At 41.1% G+C, this 21,655-nt stretch overlaps 3 protein-coding genes across 4 annotated transcripts; 1 reads left to right on the forward strand and 2 right to left on the reverse strand.

Annotated features, from left to right (window-relative positions):
* Positions 1-1,985: 1,985 nt before the first annotated feature.
* Positions 1,986-12,019, forward strand: Or51e1 (olfactory receptor family 51 subfamily E member 1). 2 transcript variants are annotated; one of them, XM_087576654.1, is made up of 2 exons: positions 1,986-2,243; positions 8,081-12,019. In XM_087576654.1, exon 2 carries the CDS (start codon positions 8,103-8,105, stop codon positions 9,054-9,056), a length of 954 nt encoding a protein of 317 aa, XP_087432780.1. In that variant the 5' UTR covers positions 1,986-2,243; positions 8,081-8,102; the 3' UTR covers positions 9,057-12,019.
* A 160-nt stretch (positions 12,020-12,179) lies between these two features.
* Or51a39 (olfactory receptor family 51 subfamily A member 39) lies at positions 12,180-13,142 on the reverse strand. The gene has a single exon (NM_001000129.1). It carries the CDS (start codon positions 13,140-13,142, stop codon positions 12,180-12,182), a length of 963 nt encoding a protein of 320 aa, NP_001000129.1.
* Positions 13,143-20,604: 7,462 nt separating this feature from the next.
* Or51a25bl1 (olfactory receptor family 51 subfamily A member 25B like 1) lies at positions 20,605-21,655 on the reverse strand. The gene has a single exon (XM_087610193.1). It carries the CDS (start codon positions 21,653-21,655, stop codon positions 20,693-20,695), a length of 963 nt encoding a protein of 320 aa, XP_087466319.1. The 3' UTR covers positions 20,605-20,692.

Below are 21,655 nucleotides of genomic sequence, written 5' to 3' on the forward strand. Positions count from 1 at the left end.
CTGCAATTTCATCACTTGTTTATGGGGATTTGATTTGCTCTGAACTGTTTGTTATCTAATAGGAATAAAGCCACCTTTAAAGATGTAGTCACAGCACATCTTTCTCTGCTTATTTAGCATTTCCTTTTCCAATTTCATTAATGAGTACAAGACACTGTGATGATATCTACCCACATTCCTCTCTCTTAGCCCCTCCCCAACTTCTACAGGTTCCTTCTCCCCAGGTAGTTCTCCCCTGTTTCCATGTTTTTAAAATTTTATATTTTGTGTAAAGTTTTTGTAAGTCGCCATCAATGCTATGTGTTCTCAACTGTAGCAGCCAGAAGACAGTCATTCCTAACACTCCTTCCCTTCCTCTGGCTCTCACAGTCTTCTGCCTCCTCTCCTGTGATGGTTCCTCACCAGTTCTTCTGCTTTGTTTCCAGAAGGCATCTCAGTAACTTGATGCTAGGTCCATCACTTGTTTTGGATGTGCTTTGCAGGTTTTCAGAACTTGCTCATGTTGAGGGATGGTCTTCTGTATCCTTGATGAAGAGGTGAATTATGAAACTTTCCAATATGACTGTCAGGAAGCCACCAATCTTTGTCCTGCTCAACCACTGCGTAGTGTTATTTCTAAATGTTTTAAACAATCCCCCCTCCTATAGTTCTGGTTATCTTGCTCACATAATTAGTACTCTGCTGCATTCTTGAAGAAGACTCTCTCCACCCTCAAGTCTTTGATGTAGATCTGTCATCTCCAATACTTTGCTTTTGCAGCTTGACTGACGTGGTCATCCTAAACCCTCAGTCCAACTCCATAGCTGAGGGAAGCCTCTAGACTCTGCTGGATCCCCTTTCTCATGCCAAAGTATGGAAACGAGGCAAGATGCTGGAAGCCTGTGGATATTCTATCTCAGTGCTTTATCTCGTCTTGGTTGTTCTGCCCTCCATTGCGAGATGCCTGGTATCCCACAAACCATTGTTTTAAAGTGCACTGCTCGCTTCCTCATTGTTTCACACAACGAATGTGTTTCCTCATGCCTATTGCTTATGATACCCTATCTTAGATGGAAATAAAAGTGTTTTATGAGAAAAATCTTTGTGTCAGCCATGCCTATGGGCTAATAGAGGCAGTGACAATGGCTCTAGGGTGGTGGCAGAGAGCCAGGCTTGAAGTTCCATAGGTACCAGAAGCTTTTGTATTTAGTAGTTTTGCTGTGAATTATAATGGCCAGGCTTGACACTGTCAATTTTTTTTTTTGCTTGGGTCAATGTACACTGTATTTTGATAGAAAACTTCTAACTGTAACACTGAATGATAAAACAAAGCAAAAAACCAACCGATATCACATTTGTTTAAATACCAATGTAATTTCAACTTATTTCAGTAAGCTACTGAATTTGACCCACAAATTATTATTGAACTCTGTAAAAGCGCTCTCTCACCATTTTTACCCTTATGAGAGAGCAGATGACATTGACCTTATGTGGCTGGTTGGTAGTACAGAGAAGGTTAAATAAACCAAATTGCATTCTCTTTCCTTGGTCTGAATCTCAGTACTCCATGGAGTAGAAGGCAGAGGTGTTATCCATGGGGATCTGTGTTTTATGTTAGCTAGCCTTCAGATCCAGACGCTCAGAGAGAATGAGGTCCTCAGGGCTTTAGAGGACGGGACCACTGGGTTTCAGGCTCAACAATCAGAGTCTACAGAAGAAAATGTGGGGGATAAAGAACATGTCAGGGTGGGGATGGGCTATCAATCATTGCGTCTCTGCAGATTTACTTAGTCTTTCCTCTGGCGGTTTGACAGCTGCGTGAAGAAATTGTGAAAGGCCCTTCATTCACCACAGACACAGAAATGAGCTTCTTCTGGCCTTTCCTTATTCTAACTTCACATTTGGGATTGGTCTAAGTATTCCATCTGGCAAAGGTCCATTTCAAAGGACTCTAGAGACCATCTACCCAATGTGCCTCCTTTCCCACAGCCAAGGCTTATCCTTTTAAGATTTAGAAGCTTAGAGGGAACCAGAATCAGAGTAGTCTGGTGGGGGCATATCTGCAGATGGACCCTCAGAAACAGCCTGTACTCCCACCGAGAAGGAGCAAAAAGAGGCAGCTGCGAAGACCAAGAAGAAGGAGCCCTGAGCAGACCGCAGAAGGAGGCGGAGACTGAAGGGGCTGGGCTTCGTGCAGCCTGATAGACCTCCCTCAAGAAGAGTGCTGGGGGAAAAGGCATACAGGTTTTTCCAGGACAGCTGAGGTAAGTACAGGAGGAGGCATGCTTTGGATTGGGGTTACTTGTAGCTGAAGACCTTCCAAGACACCTCTTGATACGATGAAGAACCAGATGTGCTGGGTGGGGCTAGTGGTGTGGAGCCTCTCACCCAAGTGACAGGCAATCCGAGCAATGGGGGGAAAGGGTGAGAATGTTCAATGTTGCCTGAAAGTAGTTTTCAGGTATCTTTCCCCACAGCGACTGGTTTACTGGGGACTATGGGGAGGCTGGTGGAGGATAGGAGTAGAACTGAAGAAAGAACAGATTGGGCTGGAGTTGGACTGGGTCACTCAGGACTAGACCGGGTTTCAGTGTATGGACATAGACAGCCTGGGTTTTACAATGGTTGAGGCACAGCTTGGGATGGGAGGTCAGGCTCTAGCTGTGGTTTTGTTGGGGGGCTTTGGGTAGAGTCAAGGCTCAGTCAACACTGCATCAAGAATCAGATTGGACCCCTTGCCAAGACTCTAGTTCTGATCTTGATTCAACCCTAGGATTGAAGTCTAGCTCATTTAAAATGTGATTTAAGGTCTAGACAGCCAACTCCCTTACCTTGTATCCTTTGCCTTAAGATGTGTTAGAGCCCTTGTGGCTTTCTAAATAAGGATTATTTTCTCTCACTTTGGGTCTTTGCCTTTGCCAGAATACACTACACTACACTACACTACACTACACTACACTACACTACACTTCACTAAACACACACACACACACACACACACACACACACACACACACACACACACACGAATGCTCTCAAACAAGTCTGTTGTTTATATTCCTCTGTTACTCAGTGTTATGGCAAAGCCTTCAGGCACTCATGATCTGACCCTTAACCTGGTCTGAATTTCTCTCAGCCTTCCTTGCTCTTAGTTTTGGCACTTTGAACTTTCTGCTCATACTCAGAGAGTCTTTGTTGCCTTAAGATAGTTTCTTCCTGTGGTCTCCCAAGCCTGAAATGCTCTTTATCTAGGTCTGTGAATGACTGGCCAGTTCTCAATACAGGCTGCTCAGTTTGCATGCCATTTCCTTAACTGTCTTCTCTGCTTTTGGGCTCGGATATCAATCCTAATGCTCTGACTTATCTTTAGTGCACTTTCCCTTACTTGCAATTTTCTTGCCTATGTCTTCACATTTTGTCATTGCCAGCCCAATTTGTGGGCTTCAAGGAAGCTGTGATATTGTCTGATTACCTGTTGTTTGATATCCTAATTGTCTGACTGTTGCTGCCTCCTTATCTCACTGAATCCTGACTAACTGCAGCTGGTCCTGCAAACCTTAACTTGATAACAGCACTTTAGGGGACCCTCTGAGCCTGAAGACCTAGACCTTTGCCTCCAGGAGGCTGCAGCTCACAGCCTTGCCCTGGCACTCATCACAATATGCCATGATGACTGCATGCTTGTCTCAGTCTTTCCACACACTGGGAGGTCTTGAGCTGTGTCTTGTTTACTCTGAAACTCAGGGTTTCTGGTGTTTACTGCTGAGCTGGGCAGGCAGGAGCCAGGCAGGAATAACTGTCAGATGAAAAATGAGTGCACTGAACCAACCTCCCATCAGTCATTTATGGTGCTACCCACTTGCAGGCAGTAGTCACAGCCAGACAAGTTTCACAGGCTACCAATGTCCACTTCCGGCTTTGCCAATTTGTAGATGACTAACTATACAGGAAGTGGGGAAGGGTGGGTAGAGACCTGAGCTCTAGATATTCTTTCTGAGGTGACTTTAGGGGATCAGACTAACCTGCAAGATCTTAACTCTATCTTTCAAGTAGTGGCCATCAAGGACAAGGATGCCCAACATCCTCCATGTTCACCTACTTCACCTAATCCAAGCAGGCTTTAGGCCACACTGGATGTTGGTAGTTTGGATAACGTGGTTCTGAGGATAATACTCATATGAAGTGTTGAGAAAAGGTCAGCTTCCTCAAGAATCAAGTGTCAGGCTCCTCCAGGATGCAGGCCCAGTGTTGCCCACCAGGCCTACCTTCCCTCTCTGGGCTTGGAAGTAGGATCCAGAGGGTCCTAGCTATGTCTGGTTCCACTCTAAGAACCTTCTCTCCCACATATTCCAGCAAAGGCTGGAGGTAGCACCAGTGGCTCTCACATGGTTGCTCTGGGTATGAGACAATGTTTTTATCCCAGGTAAGGACAAAGACCACAAATTTCCAACCTCATTCCTTCTTGCCCCCTCCTACTTTTTAGGTTCCCCTAAGTGGGGAGCACTGCTTAGGTGTCCTGACCCCTAAAGAAGCTGCTGGACTCAGGTCCCTCCTTTTGGATTCCTTAGATGTAACATGGAAACTATTCCTACAAGACATCCATTATGAAGGAGACTATGAGTGGGACAGGCTATGTTTGGCATATTGGAAGCATATAGACCGGTCACTCAGAACTTTAATCTTTCCATTGTTACCTGTCAGATTATACCTGGGAAACCATCCCATTTGTCAGACCCTCATCTTGCCTTACCTCCAGCCAGGTTTTGTCAGCTAAGGCAGCCTAGGATGAGGATAGGAGGTAATATACGCTGTTTCTACTGTACTCGTGGGGTGTTAAGTCCCGGAAATGTCATTTAAGTTCTTGGTGTCCCAGTTCTCTCACCCCTCATGAGGAAAGGATCCAGAGAACTCTATCTATTATTCTCAGCTGAGAGATAATACTTACATGCCAGTGCAACATAGTGTCTAGAATTTTGTAGACACTCAGTAAGCCTCTGTTAATGTCACAAACAACAAGTCAGGGCTCAGAGATTGCTTCATTGTTCTTGGGTCAGCAGAGAGGGCACATAGACCTGGTTGTCCTTTCTGCCAGCTTTCCCACGGGTCTAGAAGAATGGCAGCAGTTCTGGTGAAGAGTGTGAGCTTCCAAGCAAGTTGAAACAGGGCTGGTGAGAAGGGCTGAGCTGGTATTGGCGCGAGTGCTTTAAAGTCCAGGAGGAAGATTGAGACCCTGAAGTCTCTAGGCTCCTGAGAAAAGGCCAAGATGCAGGAGCAGCTCCCAGAGAACCTCCTCAGCACTCGCTAAACCAATTTGACATTTTAGGGAAAAGTTAAGAACAGAGTTACTCCTTTGGGATTATGGTAGTGTGTGGTCTTTCTAAAAATAAGTAAAATAAAATAAAGAGAAGGAAAAAAAAGCATCTTTTTCTTAATTTATTTTTCCTTGGTTTTGTTTCACTTCCCAAACAATGAGTTAGTTCCAACTTGCTTGGGCGCTCCCATGCATCTCTTGAGCAAGTGCGGATGGTTCTAATTGTGAACCGGTGCTCCATGCACAGGGACCTCCTGGGAGTTACTACTTCTTTCTGCTGGTTTTTGGAGAGCTTCGGGAGGCTGGCACTTGTTAAGGCTGTGCAATCTGAAAGAGCGACACCCGGGCTCCCTGGGTCCTTTTCCTTTCCTTCAGTTCCAGATCTCATCCGTGCTGCTGCGGGCCCTCCCAGGCCAGCTGACTCTTCCCTGTTTTGATCCCTGGCACCTGTGTACCAGTGCCCATTCCTTCCATCATGAGCAATTGAGTATAGCCATACATATGTGTGCGGTTATGTGCATAGAATGAGCACAGAAAGTGAAGATTAAGGTCAACTGGAAAAAAGAAAATCTCATTTTCACTGCTACGTGCTCTTTGATTGTTTTATAATGTCTTTTGACATAACTGATGTTACATAAACTCACAGCAGCATTCTTAAGTTGCTATTATCTGAGATAATAATAATAGCAATAATAATTTAATAATCTACTACTACAAGAATTGAGGCCAGCACTCATGCTTCTACCTCACAGGATTCTACTGACAGCATCAGGTGGCTCTCAGAGGCCACCTGCAGGCACAGAGTGGTTTTCATATCCTCTTTGCATGTATTACAGCCAAGGCATTGCAGCTGCTTTGTGCTTCAGGTTTTTTTTTGTTTTTCTCACATCCCCCTTGGATCCCTGGGCATTTTGCTTATTCCTAAACATTCCTGTTGTTCCCTCTAAGACTACTCTGCACTGACAACATGCATGCTTTTCGTTGCCTCTCAGTCTCTGAGGTTCAGATATCTGACAGCCTTACCTATCTATGTTGTCTGCATCAGGTGCTTACCGAGGGATTCTTCTATTAGTAAAACTCACTTCATTATGAACGAGAATAATTTGGTGCTAATTAATAAATGAACTAGTGTCCCTTGTACTAAGGAATTTGTGATTTGGGGAACAAATAAGTGATTCTTATCATCAGAAGAGTAATCGCATGAAACGAGAACCAAACAAAGTTATTTGGGAATGCAGAACAGGAAATGGTTAATTATGCCCTAGGGAATGGGGCTTAGGAAAAGTAACATAAGAGAGAGAAAATAACTGAGAGGACATGAAGAATACATGTGGGATCAAATCTAGGCTTTCCTACATGCTAGGCAAGGACTTGACCAGCTGAACCACACTACCCAACCCTTACCTGGGTATTTTACAGCAGACAATGGCCTGATTTCAACTGGTCAGTATTAGTGTTGTGCAGATAAGTATGCTTATACTGGGAGCATGACGGTCGGCATCATGATACCTAGATTGTGAGCCTGTGATCAACATCAAGGAAGAAAGAAACAGCATTGCAATGTTTGTACTCAGTGTGTGTATGTACCTCGGTATGTGAGGTATTAATTAAACACTTTTTGTTCATCATCTCATGTCTTCCTCACAGTGGTCTCATTAGGTAGGAGACATATTAATAACACTTTAGATATGAGGAGACTGAAGCTTATAAATAGTAAATAATACCCTGGTTGACACTGCTCACAATTGGGATCTGAATACAGGACCGATTCTTAAGCTCAGTGTTTTGATAATGATTCTATGAGATTTTAGTCTTTGGACAAGAAGAATTTATATGCTTGACAGACAACCATGTAATCTCTTTCAGAATTATACATATGGGCCCTTATGGAGAACTCAGATATCAATGAACATATTTGGGAGTCATGAGTTTATAGGCAGAAATATAGATTTACTATTAAAGAGATTGAGATAGTCCGGGAAGAAACTGTCATTCAACTGACATTGAAAGCTAACGTGATCACTAATCTAATGTTCTAATTTTAGCCTTAAATCTAACTTTAACATTATCTAGCACATAGAAATCAATTCAATATTAATTTAACAGCATCTACTCTATTGTGATCAAACCTATTTCAATAAACACAAGACAGTAATTTTATTCTGAATGCTAAGTCTGAATTTTCATTTCCCCAGCAATCTAGTCAAGAGTTTATATTTTCATATCCTCTTTGCACCTCATCACAGCTAAGACATGGCAGCTGCTTTGTGAGCACCTGATGCAGGTAACAGGCACGGCCTAGGTAGGATATCTGAACCTCAGAGGAACCACAGGCACTTGTGATTAGAGAGAGACGAGGAACACCAATGACTGATGAAATGGTTATAATTGCAGTATTAAAATTTTTTCATTTAATATTTCTCCATCCATAATTTTATTTTTCAGAGTCGGGCAATAATTTAGATGGTTAATGTAATCAATATTAAACATAGGAAGTGTGAGTATATCACAGAGGGTATAGTATTTTTTTTTCAGTTTGAGAAACTAAATGATTAATAATATCAGAATGCCATCTTATTATTTCACTTAATATATAGGTAGGATTAACAAATAGAACTAAGTGGATTTTCATCTGATTCTTGATTTATGGTTAGATGAAATTTAGGGTAGGTCCAGAGTTTGGACAGGGGATAGAATTCGAGTTTCGTTAGAGAATTGGACATTAGGATAAAGGGCGGCATGGCACTGAGATTCTAGAGGACCTGACAATCACTTGTCTTTGTATTTCAGCTTCAATCCTGACTCCTTCAGTATGGGAAGCCCCAATGGCAATGAATCCAGTGTCACATATTTCATCTTAATAGGCCTCCCAGGATTAGAAGAGTTCCAGTTTTGGTTGGCTTTCCCATTATGTTCCCTCTACCTTATTGCTGTGCTAGGTAACTTGACGATCATCTACATTGTGAGGACAGAGCACAGACTACATGAGCCCATGTATATCTTTCTTTGCATGCTTTCTGGCCTTGACATCCTCATTTCCACCTCATCCATGCCAAAAATGATGGCCATTTTCTGGTTCAATTCCACCACCATCCAGTTTGATGCTTGTTTGATACAGATGTTTGCCATCCATTCCTTATCTGGCATGGAGTCCACAGTGCTGCTGGCCATGGCCTTTGATCGCTATGTGGCCATCTGTCATCCACTACGGCATGCCACTGTGCTTACATTGCCTCGTGTTGCGAAGATTGGCATGGCTGCTGTGGTCCGGGGTGCAGCACTAATGGCACCCTTACCTGTCTTCATCAAGAGGTTGCCTTTCTGTCGTTCCAACATCCTTTCTCATTCTTACTGCCTACACCAAGACGTCATGAAGCTGGCCTGCGCTGACATCCGTGTCAATATCATTTATGGACTAATTGTCATCATCTCTGCCATTGGTTTGGACTCACTTTTCATCTCCTTCTCATATTTGCTCATCCTCAAGACTGTGTTGGGCTTGACACGTGAAGCCCAGGCAAAAGCGTTTGGCACTTGTGTCTCTCATGTGTGTGCTGTTTTCATCTTCTATGTGCCCTTCATTGGATTGTCAATGGTGCACCGTTTTAGCAAGAGACATGACTCTCTCCTGCCTGTCATTATGGCTAACATCTATCTGCTGGTTCCTCCTGTGCTCAACCCCATCGTCTATGGAGTAAAGACAAAGGAGATCCGGCAGCGCATCCTTCGTCTTTTTCTCATGACCACACACACTTCAGCTCACTAGGAATCCAAGATGAAACCTTCCTCCATTCAAAATTCTGTAATTCATACTTTAGCATGATAGCTTGGAAGAAAGAACTAAGACAATAAATCTTTCTTAATCAAAACATAGCTCAAAGATGCATCATGTCAAAGATGAGACTGGCTGTGGAAATTCTATGTGGAATGGAAGAATGGCTGCAATCTCCATTTTCTAATACCACATTCCCTTTTGTTTTTTCTCTTAGATGTGTTTTGAAAGTTATTACTCCCAATTTCATCACCACTCTCAATTTCGATTCGTTTCACTGAGGATGGTTCATAGCATCCTCATGGTTCATAGATGGAGCTACATATCTAAAATGTTCACCAAAGGCACGGCAAAAGAAAATAAACACAAGACTATAATAAAATTATATAATTTCATTTGAAACCCCATTTCCTTATTAGAATTCACAATGACTTTGGATTTCCATGAAGTTATAACTGGATTCCTTATTCAAAACAGTTTCCAAAGAAATATTGGTTTTTCTTCTGGGTCCCAGGCTAGAACAAATACACCTGCCTACCTTTTGAGATGATACATGTTATGACTGTTGTCACAGCCATGAAGACACTTTTACTTATTTAAGTTTGTCAACTTTTTATTTGTACCCTGACTGCACCAATGGGGGAAATTGATATTTTATGGTAATCAGTGAATTATATAGGACCACAGAAGCTTAAAAATAGAAGGAAAAAAAAGACGAGTTTTCGTGTCTAATCCTATGTTATGTAGAAGAATTGTTAGATAGACTGGCACAATGTTGAGTTAGGAATTTCCAGAGTCTTACACTGCTTTTGTCGGAGGCATTTGGTCCTTTATTTCCATTTATCTAGTGCTGTTTTGAATAATTTTCTATCAGTAGAAGTCATGGCCTTAATCATTCCAATAAATATTGCTCTGTGTCTATCCAAATCATTACAGTGTTTGCACAATGGAAACAGACGTGTTTCCAAATGCGTTTATTTGAGAACAGTGTGGTTAGCTACAGATTCCATGGGTATCTGAGGGATGATTTAGGAGAGGCAGTTGAGAATATCCAGGAGCTTGTTGTATAAAGAGAGGGTAGTCACCTCAGAGTAGAGAATCAAAAGGAAGAGACATGAGACTGAGTAGGCTAAATGAGACTGACCGGGAAGTAAGACTAGGGAAAATGTGGGTCCATACAAAACGAGGAGCACATATACAAGCAAGCACCACAGATACCCAGGGTCTTAAGCTGTGTTGCACTGAAGGAAATAAGGACTGCATTCCTGACAGATGTGCTTACCATGGATATAGCTGAGAGTCCTACCTAGGGATCCTATTATCTAGCCACAGCATTTACGTGAGTGGGTGGGGCACTGTAGGAGCAGCGTATGAGTAGACTGATCAGGGATTGGGATTATCATCCACAGAAAGGTTGTATTCAGATCTAGGGTGTGGCTGGGGAGTATGAGAGGCAGGCAGCAAGGAAGGGGCAGGGTTGATTTTCTTGGACATGGCTAGCACAGAAACCCATTTTCACATCCAACTTCTTGGACTATGCTCCGGAATATAAGAATGGTGTATATGATAAAATTGACTAGACCAAGGTGAGGGGTGGCCAAAGAAAATGGTACGAAATGTATTTAATGCAAGATTTGGTACTTTGAACTGAGAGGAGGAGGCTGGATAGTCATTCATTGCCCAGGAGCGCTCTGACTTTGCAGTTGAGAGAAAGACAGTGAGAAGGATCAGAAAGACATGATCTTATTATTTGCAAAGTGAAATGTGATCACTGTAAACACAAATCGCAGATATTTTGAAAATATAAAAGACATTAAAACAGAATAAAAAATCTTTAATCTGTTAATCAAAAGAATTAAAAAACCACTGGTGTTTATTCTTCCAGGGTTTTAGTGTGAACTTGAATGCATGCCTTGGCTTGTACATAAGATGAGTTTGTGTGTGTGTGTGTGTGTGTGTGTGTGTGTGTGTGTGTTTGTGGTTGGAGGGCATTTATGTGTGTATGTGTGTGTGTGTGTGCGTGGGTGTGTTTATGGTTGGAGGGCATTTTTGTATGTGTGTGTGTGTGTGTTTGCATGTATGTGTTCATTTTGATGATTTCTTTTTTTGAAAATGACTCTCACGATGTTGGCCTCAAACTCACCATATAGCTAAGGACGACATTGAACTGATTATTCTCTGAATGCATCTCTCAAGTATTTGAATCACAGGCGTATGCTTCCATTTAATCTCACTGTCTGCTTTATATTGGCAGTTTCTTTGGATCATTCATTTATATTGCTTGATGAATGGATTAATTACATTGGCTACTTCATTTTTTTGTTTGTTTTAAGGACAGAGTCAGTACTTAAGATTTCAGGTCATTCCAGTCTGGCACATGTACTTCATACACCGCCAATCTGTAGTTAATTCTAGTAGCTAATGCATAATAAAATATCTAACAAATATTTTAAAATAATTAATCTTTATTTACTAGGTGTAGATACACCTAGAATATTATGAGAAGTCATGTACAAAGTGACTTTATTATTTCCATTCTTATTTCAAACACTGTGCAATAGTTCTGTTATGTATACTTTATAGTGTCATCTATATTATACACACAGACACATATATGTATATATAAAATCACATGTATATATCAGAAGTATAACATGGAGAAGTGTTTTCTTTCCCATGAATGTATGTACATAAAAAGTACAATTTTTTTCACATGGATCTATTTTTATTTATCTGCCTCAATTTCTGGATAAACTAGAAAAATGGATGTTTAGCTGAAATAACAAATTATTCTCCTTCCAACCTTTCAGGTAGATTCTGTCCACTAATGATTTATATTTTCTACTAATCTCTTCACAGAGATGTATTATGACTCTTCTTGGTCTACAGTATGGTTGTTTGGTATGCCTTTTCCCTGGTATTAAGTGTAAAATTCTAGAAATAAAAGATTTCATGTATTTGTCACTGCTTATTCCACATGATCGCATCTTTACACAATAAGCAACAAACAAATTTGTAACAGGAATAAGGAAGACAGTCTTTTCACAATCTCAGCACAACAAGAAAGTTTTAGTGCTTGCTATGGCATATCTTCTATTTTATACAATTTGTGATACATTAGCCTTGGCCTTTCCTATTTAGCACTCTGAACATGGCTCCCCTGATGGGCTTGGACTTGACACTATAGATGATGGGGTTGAGCACAGGAGGTACCACAAGGTACACGTACGCAACAAGGGCATGAACAATGTGAGGTAGGTGCTTTCCAAAACGGTGGATCATGGACACACCTATGACTGGAATGTAAAAGACCAGGACAGCCAAGATATGGGAAACACATGTGTTGAGGGTGCGGACGCGCTCCCTTGGAGAGGCTAGCCCCATCACTGTGTAAAGAATCAAGGAGTAGGACATGACAATAAGCAAGGAGTCTACACCCACTGTGGACAGAACCACATAGAGTCCATAGAGGATGTTGACAGTAATGTCAGCACAGGCCAGCTTCATGACATCAGCATGAAAACAGAATGAGTGAGACAGGAGAATCTTTCCAGGGCAGTAGTTCAGTCGCTTCAACAAGAAAGGCAATGGTAAGAGGGACAGAGTAGCTCGGGTTGTAATGGCCACCCCGATCCTGATGATGACAGTGTTAGTGAGGACAGATGCATAGCGCAGTGGATTGGAGATAGCCACAAAGCGGTCAAAGGACATAGCCAAAAGCACCGAGGACTCTACCACAGAGAAGAAATGAAGAAAGAACATTTGGATCAGACAGGCATTGAAGTCGATGAAGCGATAGTCAAACCAGAGCACAGCCAGGGTGGAGGGCAGTGTGGACAAGCTGAGACCCACATCACTTAGAGCCAGCATGGATAGGAAGTAGTACATGGGCTGGTGTAGGCTATGGGTCCTCCTCACAGCCAGGAGGATGAGACAGTTTCCGGTGAGTGCCACAGTGTACATTGAGGAGAAGGGAATGGAGATCCAGCCGTGGACAGCCTCTAGTCCTGGGATACCAGTCATTAGGAAAGACTGTGGCTGGAAGAAGGAAATGTTGATGAAAGCCTGTGAGGAGATCATCCTTAGAGAGAGCCAAGCGTTCCCAGGAGATGTGATGTCTTCATTCTGGACAGATACTGAACATATCTAGGATGACAGGAAAGAGTGGCATAGTGTTGAGTCAAAAGTCATTACAATCAAGTTTCAAAAGTTCACTGTTTCCTTTTATGTGTAAAGGAATAGCACTGATAACAAAACCAGTGCAGATTCTGTATATTATAATCTACTTAGCATGCCTATACCATCTCATGTCTTCATGAACAGTATGGGTATCTCTGAAGATCTGGCTTCGTCAGACATAGGTTTGGGCAGTTGGAGTTATGAGTTTTATCATGCTCATTGAAAAGCTTCTTATTATTAATGAGACCATTCTGTCTGCGCTGGTAAACAGAGAGTTCATCTGCTAGGAAGCAGTGTCCAGGATAGGGACTCTCTTGGTCTTACCAGTATCTTCTTTTTGTCCAAATTGAGGACCTGTTTTATCCCTGTGCCTAGAAGGAAATGAGAATTCCTATTTGGTAAGTGATGAGGAAAATTAAACCAGGCAGAAGGAATAAAGGAAGCTTATTTTTATAGCGTTCAATGAACCATATAAAGACTATGACTGCATGAGAAATTACTGTTCTTTTCCCACAGTTTTGCATTTTTATTTTTCATTTTTTATTTTTGCACTTTTAAGACTGAGTTCTTCCAAAGCTCTTCTGTTTATCTTGCCCTTGGATTTTTATGACACATTTTGACATATGCAAAATTCTGTGATTCATACTTAACCTTATTGGCCAAATTTATTTATACAAAGAATCAAGAGACATTGGCCACGTTTCCCCACATTGTACAGATGAGAAGTCCAGGGTGGAGAGTTTGAAATGGCTTAGCTCTGGTGGGTGGCCCATGTATTGTTGTCTTGGAGTTTGAATCCCTTTAAGTCTGATTCCAAGACCAATACTGTCTCCCGAGGTCTGTTCTGTACTTGATCTTTAATCTGCTGTAGAAAAAACTACAAACATTGCATCTGTGGTTATTGTGTTACTAACATGTTGCAATTCTCTGGGCCTTCATTAGTTGTGACTGATTTAATCCCCACAGCTGTTGTGAAATGTAGACTTTAGGGCTCTGTTCTTCCTACATTGTGAATGGTAATTGATGTTCAGGTATGTGACTTCTTCAGGTTGCTCCTCTTTAAACCTCTCTCAGTAGTGTGCACTCTAGTAGGATGCTTGTGATATGGCTTGTGTAGTCTTGTGAGCAAGCACAGTCCCAGCTCTCCATTCACTGAAGGGTAGACTTTGTTTTGTTCCATATTCTCCAGCCAAGCAGATTGTCTGTTTCAGTTTCTACAAAAATCTGTGTTATTTATTTTGGGCATTTTGTGTTCTGTTTGTATTCTTCCTTTGATTTTCACATGGTTGAACTCCCCATTCCTTTATATAGTAAACATCATTTTCTCAAAGAGCTATTTGGAGGACTCACCTCAGTGATGCCCTCTTCTGTATCCTCTCCATTATATGCAGAGGACACATCCTTATTTCCCTGAAGGCCACTAAATTGAGCTTTACATTTCATGATGACTTCTTTCCTTGATGATTCTCTGTCTATTTTACTAGGTTACACATTCCACGGATGTGTCAATCATAAGGTTTTGTCTGTGAACTTTAAACTCTTACCTAGGGCAGTTCCTGGTACACAGTAAAGCCACAGTCAACATTTGACTGTATGAATAATGAAAGTCCTATAGACATGAGAAAAAACCGAGTAAAGGGTAAATTGTGCTTCCCCAGGCATCAGGTAATGGAAGTGATGGTGGGCTTTGAAGAAGAAAGTATTGGAATCCTATCTCAGGAATCATGCATTGCACCCATGGGGTGCACATAATGTCTTAGAGTTGTAGTTGATTGCACAGAGAAGAAATCTCCAATAAACGTCTAGCAAAATTTCATAAAGATGGATGATGACTATGACAGCTAAGACTCCTAAATATTTTATCTGTGTCCTATTTTAGGAAGCCCGATGCCATTACCAAAAGAGGCATGTGACATTATAGTGTGCCTTCAGACACTCTCCCCAGAGTTAGGGCTATTGGATATCTGCTCATTGACTTGTTCTCTTAGCCCACTGTGCCCCCAGTCTGTGCTTTCCTTCATATCCTTCAATCAAAGGAAATTGGTCATTCTCTTATTCTTCTTACAGCCATTTAGGGAAACGGCTGGTCCTGTTCCTGCCCTTGCCTCATTCCCCAATTCCTCTTTCCTCCTTACTTTCCTTACAGACTTCTCAAGTGTGTCAACCCACTAACCCTCATAAGTCACCCCCTTTACACTGGTGCTCTCCTTGTAAACCGAGATTCATTATCATTTCCTCTATTTGTCTGTCAGTGTTTGAGCTGGAACAGGGGATCAACATCTGAGTAGACCCCTCTGAATTGGAATATGGGAGATAACTCCAGCTTCCTTTATCTTCCACTTGTTGACGTAACAGCATACAGCTTTAAGTACGTAAAAGTAAATTTTAGCAATTTTCAAATGGGGAGAATCAGGGAAAATGTTTGGGCTTCAGCCATTCTGTTCTGTTATTGTATTACACTGGGTAATGTATTACACATGGCATTTTAGGAATTTAGTCAGCTCTGAGTGAAAAAATGAATTCAACAGTGCTACTACTATTTACCGAATCAAATGCCTATTGATGTGAAAGAAATACTCAATGCTGTTTGATATCAAATGCCACCCCTCCTTTTTAATAAGCTTTACTACTTCCCAGACTGTGTTGGAGCCTAGCCTCATTTACTCCTACTGTCCCCATTATTACTCTTTGTAAAACACAGATGCATATGCCAGATGGTCTGTCACTTGAACTCTGGCACTTGGTGATTTTACATGTACTGTTCTTAAAAATCAATCAATCATTAATCAATCATCAATGAAAGATTAACAAATCTTTCTTTTTCATCTCTTTTCATTGCTCTTATTTTATTTCTTTGAATTTAAGATTTTCTTATCATCATTCTTGCCCTGACTCCTAAGCATTTTGTCTTCCAATCACTAATTCATGCCTGTAAAAGTGCAACACCCCCTTCTTAACACAGCAGTTTCTGGCCTCAACAAGTTTGACAATTACCAAAACTAGAAGTCTGATTCTCTATTCCAGTGTGTGCCAACTTGTGGTAACTTACTGAATTATATTACAGTTTGTGGCCAAATGCTGTTCTAGATATTTTAATGAATACATGTTTTTATATAAACAATTAACTTTTAAGTTATTAGAGGTTGAAGAAAGTTTATCACTCTCTGATCTGTGTGTGGCTTCATTTAAACAGAGGAGAGGGTAACCTGTGGTTTTCCTAGGACAGAGGGAATCTTTTCCAGCTGGCTTTGAGATGCAGAGCACACACCAACTCTTCACTGAGTCTTCACCCTGTCCTGAATAATTCACAAAAAATTGGCCTACTGAAGGGACCAATTTCTTCTCCCTGCCTCCAGTTCGGCTTTTCTATGGTACTTTAACTAATACATAATGTACATACTAGAAATTCAGTTATTTTGATGAACAAACAAATGATTCTTTGGATGAGTTTATGTTGGTATGCTCCTAAGCACAAATATACAAATTTAAAAGTAATATTTTAGTCTAGACATGACTTAAATGGTTACTTTAAGCATCACTTTTTTGGATCAACCATATAGACTTCTTGTTTTAGAAATTAGTTTAAAATCCTGGGCTCTTTTTACTTCACTCCTTCTTTTTTTTTTTTTTTTTGGTTCTTTTTTTCGGAGCTGGGGACCGAACCCAGGGCCTTGTGCTTCCTAGGTAAGCGCTCTACCACTCCTGGGCTCTTTTTAAACCCAGTACCTAGCACTCTTCATTTCTTTTGGGACTCTGCTTTTTGGTATTTCTTTTCCTTGAGTGTTTGGAGGGAAATGGAGGAAAAGGATTCTCCCAGTACTCTGAAAACAGAAGAGAGCTCAGTGGTGATCCCTGGCTACTCACCTTGGCTGTGGTGTTAGTCAAGTCTGTTGGACCATATCCTTTGCCCAGAACCTTCTTAAGATAAGATATTGTTTTATTCCAACTTAGGAAACTAGTCAGACTCAAGGGAAAATGGCATTTGAGTCACAGGAAAACTTCTCTGTGTTCAGCTCCACCCCTGGGATGGGAATAATTATTGAGAGTTAAGTTGGTTGGGGGAATCTCAGAGAGATTATAGAAATGGTCAATCAGATCATACCGCATGCTGAACTGTCTCTAAGGCACGCTTTCCACAAGTTCTAAGGCATCAGTGGCCCAGCTACGTCGGCTCCCATAAGTTTTAGAAAGTGCTTTTCCTATATCCTGGAAGGAAAGACTCAGCCAACACTGAGATCAGAGTCTTTCATTTCTTATTAAAATTATGGTTCTCTCATAGAGAGTACCCCAACTGCTGTTTTCTTTTCTGTCACCCCTCCTCGCCTCTCACTCATTTCCATTCCTATTCTGAGTCCCTTTAGAAAAGAGCAGGTTTTCCATGGGCATCATCTGAACAAGATACATTAAGACTAGACAAAAAATCCCCATATCAAGGCTGGGCAAAGCAACCCGGTAGGAGAGAAAGGATTCTAAGAGCAGAGCAAAGAGACAGAGGCACCCCACTCCTACTGTTAGGAGTCCCAAAAAAACTCACCAAACTACACAACCGTAACACACACACACACACACACACACACACACACACACACACACACACACGGCCCCAGTTATACCATACTGCCTCTGGTATTGTTGCTTCAGTTTCGGTGAGCCGCTAAGAGCACTGTTTAGTTTATTCTGTGGGCATGTTCTCCTGGTCTTTAATCATTCTGGCTCCTTCAATTCTTTCTTCTCCTCAAGCTATGAGCGGACTTGAAGCTAATGGGGCAATAACTCTGTAGGCCCTGATGAAAGTAGAGTAGATATATTTTAGAAAGAAAATTTGGATTAAGATATTTCCAAACTGAAGTAACATGAAACTTAAAGACAAGCATTGTGATCCCTCACCAAAGTGTTGGAAATCAGGAAAATATGGTGTTCTGAATCCCCCAGTATAGCACATTTTGATGAACTCACGACCTTAACTCCTGCCACCTGAGTGTTGTTCTTATACATTCCATCTCTTTGTCCTGTGTCTACTTTCTCAGAAGTAAAGACAGTTTTTGGACCCTTCACCCTCCTACCACCAAGCAATTGCTGCAGCACTTGGCTGTCTTCTTTGTTACAGATATTACACCTAATATGCTTAACATGTTCTCATTTGACCATGTAATGTAGCAGAATGTCAGCTCTGAGGGGGTCCTAGAGCAGGGACTTACCTCTGAGTCCATGTACAGTATAAGTACTTTTTCATGTGTGTCATGTAACAGGTAAAGCTATGGTGGCCATTTTAAAGCCGTGTGTGCAGTCTCTATCAAGCCCCAACATGTCACCTACTAAGTACAAAGACACAAATCAGGAAAATCCACCTCACCGACTTGGAAGTTATTAAAATGACCATCACTATACTATAAAACAGATGATACTAAATTCTGCATGAATGGACCAAGATATTTTTAGAATCCTATTTTATTTCCAGAATGGAGTCTGACCCAGGGCAGACCATAGGTAAGGCTTAAAAACTTGTATACACAATTGAGACAGATTGAAAAATTTCTATGTATATGAGCACCACCTCTTTAGGTATACCTCAGCCACTTGACTCTTCTCTAATCTTATCTAACTCCTTTTTCTACTGTGCAGGCAAAAGACTTTCCCCTCAGTCTGCTCCCACTTTTATTTCTCTACTTATCCATGTCAGTTCAAATATTGTCATCCACCAAATTACACTCCCCCTTTTTTCAGGACTTCAGTCAGAACAGAAGAAGTCCCAAAAGTTCATAAATGTACAATTTCCCTCCTTCCCAACCATAGCCATTATCAGTGACACATTGTGTGTCATTAAACTTGCTTGCTTATCCACCCCTCACTCCAATGGACTGTGAGATTGTTGATGACAAAAATGAGTTCTTGTTTTCACTTCTGAGATCTTAGAATCTTAAAAATACAAATAAAAAAATACAAATAAATAATATATTTGCTTTAAGCCTAATTTTTTTTTAAACATATGGGTCGTGTCCCTACATGGGTTGACATGACCAGATGTTGGGGATGTGGAAGTAGTAGTTAAATTTCTGAATGTTCAGTGAACACAATGGCATCCAGAATGAAACAAATAACAAATTGGCAGGATTTCTCAAAACAGCAGCCCATGCTGCAACCACGTGACTTCGTTGCTGGCTTGGATCTGGACATACCATCGGTTTACCTGTCATTGCATACGCTACCATACCACAAATCCCAGTGAATACAGCCTGGAATAATGTGCTTCAGTTCTGAGTCTACTGTTGTTTGTTTGTTTTTCTGTGCACACAAAATTATGTTTCTCATCGAAACATAATATTTTTATTATAGAAAAGAAAGCTTTTGAATATATTTTATCATCAAAATTTTCAGCAGGAAATTTTAAATGAGTATTACCTTTGTATTGTTCAATGAGAGAATTTAAAGTACCACTATTTGGCTTACTGACTTCAGTTTAGTTCTGGAATGACTCTAACTGTACTTCTGTCATTTTGCCCGATGTATTTATAAAGTGATATTCTCAGCAAAGCCAGTATAAAATAGAAACATCACATAGATCTGAAAACTTTCAATGATACTTTACCATCTGCAGTGTGAAATACTCAGGTGAGATTTAATTGTTCATGTGAAAGAATATTTCATTACACCCAAATTTGGATTCATGTTTAGTAAATGGTAAAAATTTATATTTAACACAGATTGTTTTAACATAAAAATTTCCATGATATGTATCAGTAATATCAAAATACTTATTTTGTACACAGGGAAGCCCAGAATTGTGTAAAATTTTCTCACATGAAAAAGCATCAGAATAGAATAATTTCAAGAAGGCTGTTGTAATCAATAAATGAATAGCTCAATTACTCGAATGGAAAATTTGCATTGGCCTTTAAAATACTTTGTGACATATGCTATGTAGTATATAATGATCCTAGCAGCACTGTATCAGATAATAATTCATGTTTAATCATAGAAAGGACACAATGATAAACAGATAAACACTTGGCTCTCTGATTACCCAGGATTCTGCACATACTTTTAACAACATACCCATTAAATTATATAGAGTGTTTTTTCTTTACAAATTTAATGTCTACAAAACAAAGGCAATGTAGAAACATTATTCTGTTTCTGAAATCTAAAACATTGGGTTTAAGGTCCAGAAAACATTGGCTTTAAGAAAATATGTGTGACATAAATGAGGTAACAAATAACAAATTTTAAGGTCAGAGAATGTAGCTCAGTAATAGAGGGCTTACATAGTATGCTAGAAGCCTTGGAGATGATTCCTAACATCATGGTAAGCAATTATAGAATGAATTTTCACCAGTCTTACACTTATTGTTGGTACCTACAACAAAGCAATGTGTTTGACTTGATCCACTCAGTATATTATTTTTTTCCCCAAGCACTTCACAGTCTCCAAGTCTCATAAGCATCCAATGTCATCAGGTCTGGTCTTTTCCTCTTAGAACTCTGAACATGGCTCCCCTGATGGGCTTGGACTTGACACTATAGATGATGGGGTTGAGCACAGGAGGTACCACAAGGTACACGTACGCAACAAGGGCATGAACAATGTGAGGTAGGTGCTTTCCAAAACGGTGGATCATGGACACACCTATGACTGGAATGTAAAAGACCAGGACAGCCAAGATATGGGAAACACATGTGTTGAGGGTGCGGACGCGCTCCCTTGGAGAGGCTAGCCCCATCACTGTGTAAAGAATCAAGGAGTAGGACATGACAATAAGCAAGGAGTCTACACCCACTGTGGACAGAACCACATAGAGTCCATAGAGGATGTTGACAGTAATGTCAGCACAGGCCAGCTTCATGACATCAGCATGGAAACAGAATGAGTGAGACAGGAGGATCTTGCCAGGGCAGTAGTTCAGTCGTTTCAGCAAGAAGGGCCCTGGGAAAAGTGACAGAGTGGCCCTAGCTACAATGGCCACCCCGATCCTGATGATGACAGTGTTAGTGAGGACAGATGCATAGCGCAGTGGATTGGAGATAGCCACAAATCGGTCAAAGGACATGGCCAAGAGCACTGAGGACTCCAACACGGAGAAGGAGTGTAGGAAGAACATCTGGATCAGACAGGCATTGAAGTCGATGAAGCGATAGTCAAACCAGAGCACAGCCAGGGTGGAGGGCAGTGTGGACAAGCTGAGGCCCACATCACTAAGGGCCAGCATGGATAGGAAGTAGTACATGGGCTGGTGTAGGCTATGGGTCCTCCTCACAGCCAGGAGGATGAGACAGTTTCCGGTGAGTGCCACAGTGTACATGAAGGAGAAGGGGATGGAGATCCAGCCGTGGACAGCCTCTAGTCCTGGGATACCAGTCATTAGGAAAGACTGTGGCTGGAAGAAGGAAATGTTGATGAAAGCCTGTGAGGAGATCAT

Source organism: Rattus norvegicus, chromosome 1 (assembly GCF_021556685.1).
Source record: "Rattus norvegicus strain SHRSP/BbbUtx chromosome 1, alternate assembly SHRSP_T2T, whole genome shotgun sequence".
In the NCBI taxonomy this organism is placed as follows: Eukaryota; Metazoa; Chordata; class Mammalia; order Rodentia; family Muridae; genus Rattus; species Rattus norvegicus.